Below are 15,941 nucleotides of genomic sequence, written 5' to 3' on the forward strand. Positions count from 1 at the left end.
AATTCTGAGGTTCTACTATATATCATAACAGTTCACATAAGAAACCATAGAGAACAAAGCATATCTACCTCTCCATATGCTATGAATTTGTGGATGATGAGGATGATTTATTTGTATGGCAGGATCAGGGCCCCTGATTACGCCAGGCCCTATACACACATATAACAAAATGACAGACCCTGCCCCAAAGAGCTTACAAGTTCCAATCTGTCTATTTATCCACATGGCAGTTTGCAAGTGTGATATCAAAACGGCGAATGCAAAACTGTGTGCAAGTATTAAGCATCAGCTACCATCCTTTCTTGCAAAAAGGAAAACATGACGGATATTTCTAGATCTATCTAAATGAACCGCCCCCACAGCCTTTTAAACACTTTTTAAAAATCATATTTATACGATTTTAAAAAAACCCTCCTGTTGAAAGAAGATTTAAAGCCCAGCATCTGAAGGGCAGGAAGTGCCAGAGGTAAGGTTGTCTGGGTCGCCTCCATTCAGAGCGCATGGGCATGTAACATACAGGAGGATACAGTCTTGCATGACAGGAGCGCGTCCTATTTTACCCACAGCAGCTCTCCCGCCTGCCGCAGCGCCCAGCCTAGGGACTCAGGCTACCCAGGTGGGCTGTGCAGCGAAGGAGGCTGTCGGCCGCTCATTGTCTCCAGCTGGGGCCTGCCAGATCTACGGGGAAAAGTCGTCCCGGGAAGAGCGCAGCCCTGTCTGGAGGAGGCTGGCGCGCCCTGACAGAGAAGCAGCAGCAGCGAGCAAGGCGAGATAGCTCCCGCCAGCCCGTGCCGCTCCCAGCCTCCCCTCCATTCACACTCACGTGCATTGCTCGCTGGCCGCCCACCGCTGCTCGGCTCAGCCCCCGCACCTCCCGCCCCGGCTTCTCCAGCGCCCGCCCGCCAGCTCTGGCCCCGCCCCGGCGCGGGGCTTCGCTCCGGAAGGGGCTGGGCTGCGCGCGGCGGCGGGCCCGATGGAGGCGGCGCGGGCGCTGTTTGCTTGGGTAGGTTCGTGCCTCCGGGGCAAGCGCCTGGCCGCTGCTGAGCCGGGGCTGTGTAGGGGGGGCGGCAGGGGGTTGGTTCGCGGCTGCCTGTGCAGGGAAGAAGGGAGAGAAGCGGGGCTGGGAAGGTGTTTCCCTCCCATTCTCTTGTACCTGCCCCAGCAATTTCCTCGTCCCTCTGCAAAGCCGCCCCCTCTCTCCCACATGGCAAGAGCGGCAGCCGGGCTGGAGCCCTCGGTGCCTGCAGGCTTGTGTGGTGGTGGTGCACCCTGCGAGTGATTTCTCTGGAGCGCTTTGCCAGTTGGATAGTGTTGTGGTTTCCCCCCCCCCCCCGGCCTAGGGGTGGCCCGCGCAGCCTGACGTGGGGACTCCTTGTATCATTCTGCGACGGGTGTAGGGCTGGGGAGAGGGCTAACAGCGCTGACCCTGGGCGGAGCGGAAGGTGAAGGAGCCCCCCCGCCTGAGTGGCCCACTCCCAAACGCGGTGGTTTGCAATAGCCGGGGGGGCTGCTGGCAGAACACTGTACTTACGCTTCACCCCCCGGCCTGCTGCCCTACAACTCCTTTTGTTTGTCAGAAGTCTCCCATAGAGTATGCAGACAGACCCAGGCCATCACCCTGCATGGGAATTCTCTCTGAGTTGTGGCAGGTCTGAGGAATGGGGCTAAGCTGTAGGCTTCTCACAGAGGCTGCAAAACTGAGGGGTGAGGGAAACTGGTAGCTTTCTAAGAGCCCTTTGCGCTGCCGGCGATCTTGTATAAAATAGAGCGAGCAGATGGCAGCTATCATGTTTAACATAGAATGACTGTCCAAGAGGACAACAGGTTTCAGCGTGGTGCAGCCTGCAACTCCTTGTGCATAGGCAGGCTGCTGCCCCAGTGCATTCAGTGGGGCTCCTGGCAGGGACAGCAGTTCACCCATGTGCATTTATAACAAGTGGTAACATTGCGATGCTGGTCTCCTCACCCTGTCTCTGTTAAAGATGAGTGTGGCCATTGTTGAACTCGGTGGGCTCACCTTTGCTACTCCCGATGTAGTTTTAGTGCACACGTTATGGGCATTGCTGCTTATGTGTTTGGGTGGTAGCAAAGCTCCCTTTATACAGACATGCCATGCTGAATAAAAGTGCTAAAAATAAATAGTAAAAGGCTGTAAAGGGATTCTATTAAGCTCCCTTTGTTTCTGAAGCTACCTTGTTAAATCTTCACATAGGACAGATTGTGTGCTTCTGTTCTTCCTTTTAATGTTTATCTTTTGATCCTCCCTGTTCTGATCCCATTTGAAAAAGTTCAGAAATAAAAAATATTTTCTGGAAGATTCCTATATTATGTGTGTGTCTCTCTCTCTCCGAAGCAGGGTGAGATAATCTCAGCAGATGTGTGTATTTTAAGAACTGCAATTGTCCAAAGCTTGAAAAAACCTCCTTGCTAGGGATAAGAGTGGAGTTTGCTCTAGCAAGAGTATGGGCCTATGTCATCAATGTCTGCAGAATTTAAGCTTCCATTTAAAAAAGAAATCAAATTTCTGTTGCTTTTGTTTGTGAAGATAACTTTATAAATGTGAGCTGAATGTGATGTCTGGTTGAGGCTGCTGACAACTCCAGTGCCAGCTCTGCTATTTATAGCCTTGCTAAGCTTTAGCAGAGTGAAATTAACTGAGTGGTCCACATTGGGGCTGCTGTTCGGAATCCTACTTTAATGTTTCTGGGAATGGACACCTGAAAATGTACACTCTCTCTCTCTCTCTCTCTCTCTCTCTCTCTGCAGTGCACCATTGCAATGTGTCATATGTAATACAGTCACCTGGTATCCACCAAAAATATTCCACTAGTAGCTGATTGTGCCTTGGCCTTTACACTGTGGAAGAGGGAGCTGAGGGGCTATACACGCCACAACCTATCTGCAAAAACAGATCACAGCTGCTGACTTGTCAGCCTGTATTCTGCTCAAATGTCTGCATGGTTCATGGACACCAATCCCTCCTAAAGTTTGTGTCCTTCCCTTTGAGTCAAGATGAGTTTTGCCATTGACGTCAATGGGACGAGGAGGCATGCTGCGATGCATAAAGTGGACACAGGAGGCGTGGTGGGGATAGCTACAGATGGCCCTACCTGCTCTGATCCTCCCCCACAAACTCTGGTGTGCAGTAGCCATGTTGGTCAAAAATAATCACAACTATAAACTTGCAAGAGTAAGTGGAGATAGGCACCTGAGACAACTGGCAACCTTAATCCCCCATCCTGAAGGTTGGTAGTTGCCCAAGATACCCATCTTTTGTCTTCCTGCCTTCTTGCCTCACCCATTTTTTCAGCATCTAATTGTGTTGTTCTCCTTGCAGTGAGTATGTGAGTTTTCCTCCAAGAAGAGTTGTACAATTATTGAGCAGTTGTAAATCCCTGAATCATTTGATATTATACACACTGTTTGTAAAGGTGTGACTAACACCAATTTCCAGCTTCCTGTTGAGCTGGAATCTTGAAATTTGATGCACACATTCATTGTGGGCCGTGCAGTGCAGCCAAAAGTCCTAAACTGAACTTTGACCTCTCCATCCACTCTTAAAATTTGCTACATTCATTTCTTATTAACTGATACCCCATCTCTCCCTATAAGACAATAGATGCTGCATAACCAATGTGGGAGAAATCAGAGAAAATCCTAATGATTAATTTGTGTGCGGGGGCAGTAATTTTGAGTCTGAGGTCACCAATACCAGAAACCGGGTTTTGCTAAGAATGTTATTGAAGGCAAGTCAATGAACTACTGGCAGTGATGTTGATCGCAGAGGGTGAGTCTGGCAGCTCTCACTATCAACTAGTATTGCTGAGAAACTTCAAAGACCTTTTAAGACTTCCATATTTTGTCTTCAGCGGTTACTTTGTGCCATTCATTTATCTGGCTTGGGTGTAACTTATAAATATATCCATAGCTTCTCTTTATGCCTGAGTTAAAAGAGCTGACTAACCAGAGACAAACGTTTCCATTTCACTCGGGCTAACTTTCAAATGAGACAGCATGTGCTTCTTATCTCATTTTGGGGGTAGTATGCTGAGAGAACAGCTACATTAATGAAAACGTAGTGGTGAGTGGGCACATTTATTCGCATAATGGCTATGTGCATAATTTTAACACAATTCTTACCCATTCTTTAGTTGTAGGTACACTGGGCTAAATTTACCACTGATATATTCAGGCACAATTCCATCAATATCGTCACAGCTGTGCTAGTGTACGTCAGCAATGAAGTTGGCTCAAAATGCATACAATTATTTTGCCAAATTTTCCCAGTTAGCCAGGGACACATTTTATTTGTATAATTATAAAAGGGAATTTAGAAATATTCAACAGCTTTTCTTGTGGAGTATGTGACGAGCCCAGAGCTGCATAAAAAGAACACAGCTGATCCCATTCATATCACTTTGTGTGTCGGGGGTTTGTATGGTAAGGAAACAGATGCATGCAAAAAATAAGCAAATGTTGGTATAGAGAAATGGATAGCTGTTTTTTAAAATAGCTAACCGGATGTTCACAGTAGGTCTCTGCTTAGGGACTTATTTGGTAAATTAGTGACAGCAGTGGCCTTTTATGTTATCTATGGTATCACAGGTCAGACAATTCATAGTTTTCCTTATGACAGACTCTATTATTTGAATGGGAAGCAGCAATGGAATTGATTTGCTACTGTGTGGCGGGAAGGATAGTCTAGTAACCGCTAGAGGACTGGACTGGGACTTGGGAGACCTGGATTCAGTTTCTGGCTTAGCCACAGACATGCCATGTGATCTTAGGCAGGTCACTTGATCTACTTGTTGCCTCAGGTAAAAAGTATTATCCCCATTTTACAAATGCAGACCTAACGGGTGGTAGTATGAGGCTAACATTTGGGAAGGGGAGTGAGGTGCTCAGTAACTATGGTACTGAAGAGAATGTAAGTACTTAGATTGACTGCCACAGTTTTATGATGGAATCAGTGATGGCCATGGCTTTATTTTTCTGCATCTCAAGTTGTGAAGTTGCCTGGCAGCTTTGAAAATCAGTCCCTGTATTGTACAGTACAAAATTCTGTATTATATATTGTATTTCTCTAAAAAGAGGTGTTCGTTTGCATAAGATTCATCATTGCAGATGTAGAGATTGCTGTGATAAATAATGCATTCTGTATTGATCATAATTTGAAATATTTTTCTACAAGTACTGGTTGTGGAGAATTCTGCATCTGTACACCAGCAGTTAAGCACTTCACTTTTATATTCTTTAATACTTCATAGTTTATTAATACAGTCCCTTACATTTTTATATAGTAACTTTTATCCATGTTTGTGGTTTATAACAGGTCGTACATGTATCTGCTATATTTTACATTCATATAGACATGCTATGCATCTTTTAAATATTATGAGCAATACAGCAATTGCCACTTTGTCTCAATCCATTTTCTCACTCAGGCTTCTAGTTTACCCAGTGCAAATATTTTTAGGAAACTATAATCAGATGCTAATGACATTTCAGGCTACAGTGGAGAAAAATTAAATTATTTAATAGATTTTAAGACCAGAAGGGACCATCATGATTATCTAGTCTGACCTGCTGCATAACAGAGGTTATAGAATTTTACCAAGTGATTCCTGCACCAAATACATAACTGCTGTTAAAATATTGCACTTTGCAAATTCTAGTCTAGTCTAGGCAGTGCCAGCCTCTTCCCGGTGGGGAGTGCGGAGGGGGCTGAAGTGGGCCTTAGCCCCGCCTCACCACTTTGCCCCGCCCCCTGCTCTTCCTCTTCCCACCAATGCCCAAGCCCTAGCCAGGCCAGGAGCTGGAGCTGGGCAGTACTAAGAGCTGCCTGGAGCCTGGGCCGCTATGGGGAGCCCTGGAGTCCCGGACACTGCACTTGCCATGGGGGGTGGGGACATGGGTCGGGGGCTGCTCTTGGGTCCCCTAGCCCCCAACCCAGGGCAGGTGGAGAGTCTGGGGCTCCCCAAAGCAGGCTGGGTTCAGAGGGGGCTGTTACCACTACCTGGCTCCCGCTTCTGGCCTGGCCACGGGGTAGGATCTCAGGGGGATGAGGAGGAGCAGAGGGTGAGGCCACGGAGGGGGCGGGGCTCCTGCATATGTCAATTTCTTGCATTTTGACAAGGTGATCACCCTATTCCTTACTCCTAATCAAAATCCACGTCCTTTTCCTAAAATTTCTTCAACAGGATTCATATAAGACAGCAATATTTAAAGATGGATGTGCCAACAAACTTTATAAAGTGCTTAGGTGGACTTGCTGCTCTGAACTGTGTGAAATCTTATTACTAACTAGCACTAACACAGCTGAGAATAATATTGCCTGGGACTGGTCACTAAGCAGTGATCAGTGCAGAGTGGGGTTGTAGTGGGAGGGTCATTTGCCCTGTTGTGATCATTATGCTGCCATTATAGCAGGGGAACCTGGCGCTGTGGGGGGCTGAGGTGGTGCAAGGTTTTCTAAACAGTGGGGGAGATAGCCTGTGTGCTCTGGACCCTTGGTTTGTATGGAAGCATGTCATGTTATGTGCATGGCTGGGGCGTCCAAAATGGTGGCTAACGAAATTCTCAAGTGATCACAAGGCTTAGGCCTGCATACTGTATTTTATTACTTGGGGTGGATTCTCCATCTCCTGAAATTTTCAAATCAAGACTGGATGCCTTTCTGGATGATATGCTTTTGTCAAATACAAGTTATTGGACTTAATACAGGAGTAACTGGATGACATTCTGTGGCCTGTGACAGGAGGTCTGACTAGATGGTCTAAATAATCCCTTCTGGCCTTAAACTCTGTGAATATACCTGTGTTAAAATAATCAAAAGCTGCTGCTTTTTACTAGTCTGTGGGTAAGAATTTTCCTTCTGATACTGAATGCTTTTTATATTTGCCTACTTCAATAATTGATGTTAAACAAAATAAGAATCTGAAATGCACTGCATAATCTTTATTAAAAATATAGCTCTTAAAGTGTATAATATTATACATGCAGTCTGCATCTCTTTCACCTGCACTGCAACCTGGTGAATTCTTAAGTAACCGTGAATAAAAGTGGCTGAAGTTTAATGGCAAAGGCATGTTGAACTTGCACTATTTGATTCCTGCTCAGTAATTTTTAAAGGTTGCATATAATGAGCCTAAGATCCAGGGTTGCCATGTTCTAGGTTCTGTATAACAAAATACAGACAAACTGAGTTTTTGCAAATCCTAGATAAACCCATTTCTAATTACAGGCTAATAAATTGCTTTGTTAATAAAGCTCTCTCATATTTTTATTTTTCTGTGTGTCTTCAAAGGGTGCAAACAGCTATGGACAGCTTGGCCTTGGTCATAAAGAGGATATGCTATTGCCCCAGTCTCTGAAAGATTTTTCCTGCAAACATCAAAGCATTAAGAGCATTGCTGGAGGAGGAGGACACTCTGTGGTTATTACTGGTAATAGACATTCACATGACCTGTGCAATGTAAGGGCTGGCATGTTTCTGAATGAGAATCTTCTTGTTGAGTATGTCTCTGGGCTGCCACCTATGCCTGGATTGCAGTTTCTAGCAAGTGCCAATCTTTAATTGCAAAGCAGAAGTTATTTGCTGCCAATGAATTGAATAGTTTTGGAGGGGAATTATGTTGTTTCATTTTCCTTTAGTGGTTGTTTTATGGTTGTGATAATTATTTCTTAGCCTGTTCTATCTGCTTATTATGCAAGGAGATTCATAACTTTGTGGGGAAGAGTGGATATTTCACTTTGAAAATGTAAGTTATTCCTTACCTTAAGTGGTGTCCAAATCCCTTATTGGAAAGTTCTGCCATAAATAATGGCTGCTTAGGAAATAGGAATATGAAGGAGAAAGTGAATGGGATGAAAGGCTTCATTCTGAAACACTGTGTGAGAGGGAGCAACGTTAATGTTAGAATCATTTCCCTGGGTAGTCACAGTCTCCATGGCAGCATCTACACAAGCAAGAAAAGTGTATTTTAATTGGTTAAAGATACACAATTTTATCTTGAGAAGACAAGGCTTGTGCATGCAGTGCTAATTTATAAGAGGATCACAATGTGTGCATGATTCTATTTTGCCTCTATTATGAATCTACTACCTGTGACAGTGGTTTTATTTTGCAGATGCAGGAGAACTCTTTGTATGTGGCCAAAATAAAGAAGGACAATTGGGACTCAATCACACTGAGGATGTCCTGTGTTTTACTTCATGCACTGCACTGTCTAGCGTTTGTGTGATACAAGTTGCCTGTGGCTGGGATTTTACAATCATACTTGCAGGTAAATCCATCTCACTACTAATAATACTTAGCTCTTATAGTGCTTTCATCAGTTGATCTCAAAGTGCTTTACAAAAGAGAGCAGTATCGTAATCTCCATTTTACAGATGGGGAAACAGAGGCACAGAGCAGTGACACGACTGCCCAAGGTCACACAACAGGCCAGTGGCAGAGCCAGGAATTGAACTCAGGTCTCCAGTCCAGTGCTCTGTCCACTAGGCCACACTGCCTCCCACTAAGGCCTAGAGAAATATGATGTGCAGTAAAAGCACAGAGCTCTGTGGTACAAAAGTCTGTACAAAACCTGTGTGCTCAGAGGTTTTATGCTATTTGCTTTGCAAGGGGAATTGCTGAATGTTCCCTGCACTCTCTCTCTGGTTATCTTTAGACCTTTACTGAATATGGCTTGTAAGAACACAAGCTCTTGAAAAGGGACAGTTCATTTCTTTATATGCTATGCTGTGGTATCTTGCATATAGTTCTTTTAATGATGTCTTATGGTATCTTGCTTAGAACTGTACATGTACCCTAAGGTATAATATGAGTTGCACTGCTCCAGCAAAGCTGTAATATGTTGCAGGAAATGGCCATGTCTTATCCTGTGGGTCTAACTCTTTTGGACAACTAGGAATCCCTCAGACTTCAGGAGGATGCTTGAGTCCACAAAAGATTGAGGTAAAGACTCAACGAATTTGCCTTCTACAGAGCTGGCCCTATGTGCTGTTTTCAGAGCTCCGTACAAAGCCCATTAAAGTCAGTGGAAAAACTTCTATTGATTTCAGTGTGTTTTGGATCAAGCACTTGGACTCACTGAAGACAACAGGATTGCTTGTGTGAATGATATATTTCTAGGATTAGGCACTTCAAGGTCAACAATACCCTAAAAATTAGAAAATCAGCATTTCAGGGAGCTAAGTGTGTATGTGTGTGTATTTTTAAATGAAGAAGGTGCTAACTTTTACGTTTGGCAAAGGGACATAACATTTTTTTCATCCTCTCACATTTTTATAGGGAGAGTCAACAAACAATAGGGCAAATCCACAGCTGGTGTAAACTGAAGTCAGAGGAGCTATGTTGATTTTCACCATCTGCGGCTCTGACCCAGGGTTTATAAGATGTTAGAAATGTTTCAGTCCACACTTGAGGAAAGAAGGAAAGGATTTCCACTTACCTTAAATTTTATTTAGCTTCTTAGGGCTTTATATTGAAAAATTAAAAGGATCAATGGAGCATTTGTTCAAAAACAGCTGATTTCAATATAATTAGCTGTGTTCTGGGACATCTACTGTAGGAAAGCTTTTTGTTCAGTTGAGTGCCTTCTGCTGGCACATGCAATACAAATGCCAACTCTTCCGTTTTGTGCTTCTGTATTTATAACTTAGCAATGCAACAGAAAGATGCAGAAAGATCTTTTAGCACAGGTTGTAGAGTCCGTTCCTAAAATTTTATTTTTTATAAGAAAAAACAATGTTGGAAATAAGAACTTTTGATCATCCAATAAGAAGCTAGTATTTGTGCAGGAAAATTAAAATTTTGTTAAAGGAATAGATTTTTGATGCGTCGTCTTTGAAATTATAAGCAATAGCTAAAAAAATAATTTTAAAGGAAGTTTGAAATGCAAATGTTTATCAAACCATATCAATTTCAAAAGAAATATATTTGGAGGCTAGGGAATCCCATTCCTTATTGGGCTCTCTCTTGCATTCATAACTGAGCGGCAGATTCTTAAACCCCAGCCCGTGTTGAATAATACTTTGCTCCACAGCTAGTCAGTCATTACTGAAGTAAATGGGAGTATTTTTGAGGGAAGGCACTACTCAACATGAGTAAGGGAATTGGAATATATATCAAAAGTAGTTGCTTTAAAACTCGTATAAGTAGTAGTTACTGAGATTTCTATATCCTCAGAGAAGCTTTACCACTGGTGGGTATAAATCCAGCAGTGTGAACAAATTCTTCATGGCAGCACTGTTCTCTCCTTCTAATTAATCCCTAGTTTACGTTTTGGTTTCTATTTTTAGAACATTAATGAAACACTTTCCCCTCCAAATAAATTCCCATTTCTGTTCCATTGCAGAGAATTCCCCATTTCTCGCTTCAGAATCTGCAAAGTCCTTTCTGCTTCTTTGGTTTGGATTTCCAGTCTCATTGCTAATCTGTTGCTTTTTTAAAATTCTGAGACAGCATGGTTATAGAAATGAGAGAAGACCTGTTAGGTTGGGAACAAAGACTGTGTCATGCCATGTGTTAGTACAGCACCTACCATCTGGGAAGTTGCTGCATTACTACTGATAATTATAATCTACCATTTCGACAGTGCAGGCTCATTCTGCATCTAGAATATTTTCTAGGATGGTTTTACACAGCTGATATATATCTGTCAATTCCTAATTTAATAAACCACTTGAACAGTGTTTTGAAAGGACTGCTTGTGTTACATTAAATGCTCATGCTTGCTGCCATTTCTTTTATATAAATAGCACATTCACAAAATTATGTTAAAAGAATGTTAAGTTTGTAAAATCAAGCCCTCAAGTTAGAAAATGCCAAAATTAAGGTGTCCCATCCAACCTTAATTTGGTCCCTTTGTGCATGTGCGTTATGATACAGTAAATTAAATTATCATACCTGAAGACAGGGTCTTAAAATGTAAAGAGTTAGACATCATTAACTATAAGTGTGCTGCCAGCTCTGTCCAAAATTATTAAATTACCCATCATCATAGTATGTTGGAACCAGTGTATTGTTTTGCACTGTGGACTAAGATGGCCACTTATTACTGATACTTGTTACTGAATATCCAGAATGATAAATGGAGGACCATAAAATTGTGTATGTTTGCATCTTAAATACGAAGTGCAGTGATTGCTTCCTTCATGTGTGTATTTTGAGCTCAGCTGTTGTTCTGTTGTAATCTGGAAGCTTTGCTTGGTTTTCTTAAGAAATTCCCAAGACTATATTGAAATGAGACTGAAATGTATGCTAAAATAAATAACTTTGTGCTGAACTCTGTGACATATAGTCTGTAAATATGATACTATTTTCATAGTACTTCAACTTCTTGCATTTAATAAAACATGTTTCCCTCGAGAGGTTTAAAATGCAAATTGCAAATATGTTCTTTCTTATATTTGAATAGTCCATCATGGAGAAGGTGGTGAATGTTGCTGCAGGACTCAGACATGCTCTTGCTGCTACAGGTGAATATGCCATCATAAACTGTGGAATGTCTAGTAGCTTATATATATAGAGAGAAAGGATTGGGGGTGGGGTGGGGAGGGTTTATGATTTTATTCCTATTCATTACAGAAGCCATAGGAAAATGACACCTGAAAAGTCCCGTCCTTGGTAAGGACAGGCATGTTAGACAACAGCATGATAATGAATATGCTAGAAACAACTCCTTCTAAACAACGGTGTAAAGAAGACTGTCCAAGAGCTCAGGACTAGATTTTCAAAATCTGGCCCTAAGTGACTTTTTGGGTCTCCTACTATCTGCTTTGCTGTACCTTGGAGGGTCATAGTTTCTGTGACCTTTAAGGCCTTCTCCTGCAATCTGTTTTGAAAATTCTCCAAGGTTTGATGGTGTGTCTTCCACAGTCATTCCATGGGTTTGGGAGGATTTTGCTGTAATCAACAAACAGCACATTGCTTTCTTGTTGTTACCTGCATATGAGTTCCAGATAGTTGGGTATTGGGTGAAGAGGTATGAAGTCGGGTTAGAAATTGGAAGAAGTGTGTAGTGTAGTGGTTGGAACAAGAACTAGGAATCAAGCACCCGTCAGTTCTGACAACAATTCTGAATTATAATCCAGACCCTGACACTTGCACTCTCTGGGTTAATTATGACCAGCAGTAGGCGACTGAGCAGAGGGCTACTGGCATAAGATACTAGGTCACAGGGTAGTGGGGAAAGCAGCCTCTGTGATGATGTACCTCCCGCTTCTGTGCAAGTGGGTGTGTAGGGGTGGGAAGTCAGTGGAGCCTTGACTGCTTTCCAACATGCTGGCCAGCACTGCTGAGTTAGCATGGAGAGAGAAGTAAGCTGTGCCAGATAAAGGGCTGGCAGAATTTATTTCCCCACTGGAGTCTGAATTATGGGACTTAACTGGGATTCTTTGAGTTGCAGTCGGTCCCATATCTGCTCTTGCGGCTGTGCAACCTCACAATTCCCCTTACTGTGAGTCTTGAGCAACTCCATAACGTAAGCCCTCTGGGATTGGAGCAAGACATGTACCTGTCTTTGGTTCATGTTTCTCATTTATAAAAGGAGATTAATAACCAACTGCCTCTTGGAGGCCTTGTCAGGTTTCATTCAATGTGTGTAAAGTGTGTTTTGGATTAAAAGTGTTCTATAAGTGGGAAGTAGTATTCTTTATAGATAATTTTTTAACTAACACCAGTAGCAACTAAGCCAAGCAAACACCTTTGAAATGAGTTAACCAGTAAAAAGACAGTCAACTGAATTTGTCAGTAATCACTGTGTTTTAATTTCCTTTTGTGTGTTTGCACTGAGAAGAAAGCGGCATGGTGTTCCAGTGGGGAACGGGCATGGCTTCTCGGGCAAACCGGGCAAGCCAAGGGAAAATCATCCCACCCTTCTTGACAGCCAAAGAACCTTGTAAATTAACAGGTAACTGAAGAATGACACTTTTTCTTTGTAAAGACAGTAGCACTGGGCGTACTAATATATAGACCATGTATATGCATACAAACAATGCACCTTTTCTGTAAGCCCCCTGGTGTGTTGTCTGCAAAACTGTGGGAAATGCAGTGATTCAGATGCATTACAGAAGGTGTAGTAACGGATTCATTGATACTGGGTACGGGGCAAATCCAGACCCCCCCCTCTTCCATGGTCATGGAGGGAATTAGTGCAGCTGTTGTGTGCAAAGAGAAGAGGTGGATGTAAGCTGTGTTCTGTGGCAGCATGGAAAGGCTGGGATATGAATGGGCTGATATGATGGGAGTGGGGCTTTGACACTCCATGGTTCCTTTTGGCTCTCTCACATTACAGGAGTGTGACTGGTTATGGGGCTGAGGTAATCTCCATGGAGTGGCTCTGCAGATGTGCTGTGGCTTGGGGACAGGTTTCCCCAGCATATCTCTGTAACACCCGCCCTTGGTATTTCAGCGGGGGAACTGGCATGGCCAGGGCTCGGGGTCTGGATTTCCCCTTAATCACAGAAATACACCCATTCCACATTTTAAGTATGTCCTCAGGAACTGGTACAGTTGTTTTCAGTGTATCTGTGGCATGGAAGGGAAACGCAGGTTCACAATCTCTTGGAAAAAAATAATGCTGACTTCCTTGGGTTTTGTGAATACATAATTCTCTGCATTCATGGTGCAACTCCTGAAGTAATGTAGTTTATGTTCTATGCTGTGCTGCAAAGGATCTGTGCATCAATAGGTGTCTTACTTGTACTTATTCCATGGAACTATTGTTTCCTAGGTCTGGAAAATGTAAAGGTGAGAAGAGTCACTGCCAGCTCCTACCATTCAGTGTCACTTACAGGTAGGCCCCAGCTATATATGTATGTATCAGTAGGCTTGGGCAATGTATTTAAAAGCTAGATATTTATGATTTTGTAAATCTTAATTTTTGTTCTGCTTAGTTTGTAAAATCGGATGGGATGACAGTACAGCATGCTATAACTGCAGTGGTATTCATTTGTCTGAAAGAGTAAATTACCGAAAAATGGAGTTAATGGATTTATTTGCTTTAAGCACCATCTCTTCCCCAAAGAGATGCTAACCAGCATCCTTTAATCATTTGGCGGCAGGTTCTGATATACTTACTTGAAAAATAGTTTCAATGAGGCTATTCTATGAAGTAAGGTGCCGCCCATTGTGAGTAAGAGTGGCAGAATCTGACCTTTTTGTAATTGGTAGTTAGAGGTTTTGCTTGGGATTTATTAAAGCACTTCAGTGGGACGTGTTCTCCTAAATCACAGAGGTGCTTTTGTAAACACCCATCGTTTGTACTCTGTAGTCAGTTCTTTTGTGCTGGGTAAATAGGAATCAACACGTCAAATGGAAAGGCAGCCAGAGTATTGATCTGCATGAAGAGAAACAGGATTCATAGAACCATCAATTTTAAGGACGGACTAGATCATCTTGCCTGACTTCCTGTACAGTAGAACCTCAGAGTTAGGAACATCTCGGGAACAGAGGTTGTTCATAACTCTGAAATGTTCGTAACTCTGAACAAAACATTATGGTTGTTCTTTCAAAAGTTTACAACTGACCATAGACGTAATACAACTTTGAAACTTAACTGTGCAGAAGAAGAATGCTGCTTTCCCTTTATTTTTTAGTTTACGCTTAACACAGTACTGTACTGTATTTGCTGCTGCCAGATTGCATACTTCGGTTCCAGATGGGGTGAATGGTTGACTGGTCAGTTCGAAACTTTGAGGTTCTACTGTATATTGCAGGCCACCCAGCCACCCACATGCAAAACCCAACAACTGAAATTAGACCAAAGTATTTACAAACCGCGGGTCATTTCTGGTTAGTCTTGCCTGCCACCTCGCTGGTGGCACTTGGAACGCCTCTTATTTCAAAGAGTTGTACAGAACTGTAGAAAGGGTTCTTACAAAAACATACGGCAAATTTTTAAAAAAGGGTGATGTAAGCTGTTGATTGATTTCTTCAGTGCCCAGTTGTGCGCACTGTGTGCGCCACAGGCAGAGGACAGGAGGGACCAAGGTGCACCAACGTCTAAGGCCCCTGCCATGAGTTAATTGAGAGGTATATCCAGCATGTGACCTGCATTGCACAGGAAGGCAAACACACCCCCTCTCACACCCCTCGCCCCCTCAGGTCAGTGCCAATTTGACTGGGGGGAAATTCCTTCCTGATCCCACACATATGGTGGTTGCTGCTTATGCTATAGATTTATAATCCCGAGGCATGGAAAATGAATTAATCTTTATGGAGACATGAATTCTTGAGTAAAGCTACGCATTTGGTGTTTCTAACATTCTCTAAACTGTATACCAGAGTATTCACTTATGCCAATTTACAGAGAGTGATAATTATGTGGGGAAACATTGCAAAATGTGAGTTTGATTGAATTCTGAGACATGCAGATTGGGGTGTGGCTAAGTATAGGCTACTCTGGGGAAAATCAATATATACTGGACTTGTCAGTAATGAACACAGGAATTTATTTAAATAGCAAATAGATTATTCCTTCATGTTTTTATTTTCTTGGTTTTGATTAAGCAAGCAATGGTTTTGGCTACAAAAAGACCAAAGCTCCTAATGCCAAGTACCAAAGCTATTTAATAATGTCTCTTTCCCTCCTGCATTAGCTTTTAAAGGTGCGTGTTTGACTCAGGGCACTACAGTGCGTGTGTTTGAATTGTAAGTGAGCTACAGTATGCAGGGATTTTTTACATGGATGTGATGCATTGTTTATTATATATTTCATTTCTGGTTAGTCTACCCTGCCACCTGCTGGTGGCACTTGGAACACCTCTTATTTGAAAGTTTTACAGAACTGTAGAAAGGGTTCTTACAAAAATGTATGGCAAATTTTTAAGAAAGGATGATGAAACTGTTGATTGATTCCTTCACTGCCCAGTTTACTACTTACTTCCAACACAGTAGCACTAATACGAGCTATACCAATATGCTGTATAGCCTT

The 15,941-nt window shown here is 42.7% G+C and overlaps 1 protein-coding gene across 9 annotated transcripts in view; it reads left to right on the forward strand.

The window, feature by feature from the left end:
• Positions 1 to 816: 816 nt before the first annotated feature.
• SERGEF (secretion regulating guanine nucleotide exchange factor) overlaps positions 817 to 15,941 on the forward strand; it is a 240,714-nt gene continuing 225,589 nt past the window's right edge. For 7 of the 9 annotated variants that reach the window (XR_010918442.1, XR_010918443.1, XM_067540656.1 and 4 more), the window contains exons 1-7: positions 817 to 1,003; positions 7,307 to 7,445; positions 8,130 to 8,285; positions 8,865 to 8,959; positions 11,424 to 11,484; positions 12,804 to 12,917; positions 13,740 to 13,802. Coding sequence is in view for 7 of the 9 variants with exons in the window: in XM_067540656.1 (XP_067396757.1) it covers positions 974 to 1,003; positions 7,307 to 7,445; positions 8,130 to 8,285; positions 8,865 to 8,959; positions 11,424 to 11,484; positions 12,804 to 12,917; positions 13,740 to 13,802 (658 nt within the window). In the remaining 2 variants the exon portion in view is untranslated. Of the gene's footprint in view, positions 1,004 to 3,095; positions 3,246 to 7,306; positions 7,446 to 8,129; positions 8,286 to 8,864; positions 8,960 to 11,423; positions 11,485 to 12,803; positions 12,918 to 13,739; positions 13,803 to 15,941 lie in introns of those variants that run through there. The other 2 variants (XM_067540654.1, XM_067540655.1) reach the window with 2 other exon arrangements.

This window comes from Emydura macquarii, unplaced genomic scaffold (assembly GCF_026122565.2).
Source record: "Emydura macquarii macquarii isolate MOO-44397 ecotype Brisbane River unplaced genomic scaffold, CSIRO-AGI_Emac_v2 contig_587, whole genome shotgun sequence".
NCBI classification, from domain to species: Eukaryota; Metazoa; Chordata; order Testudines; family Chelidae; genus Emydura; species Emydura macquarii.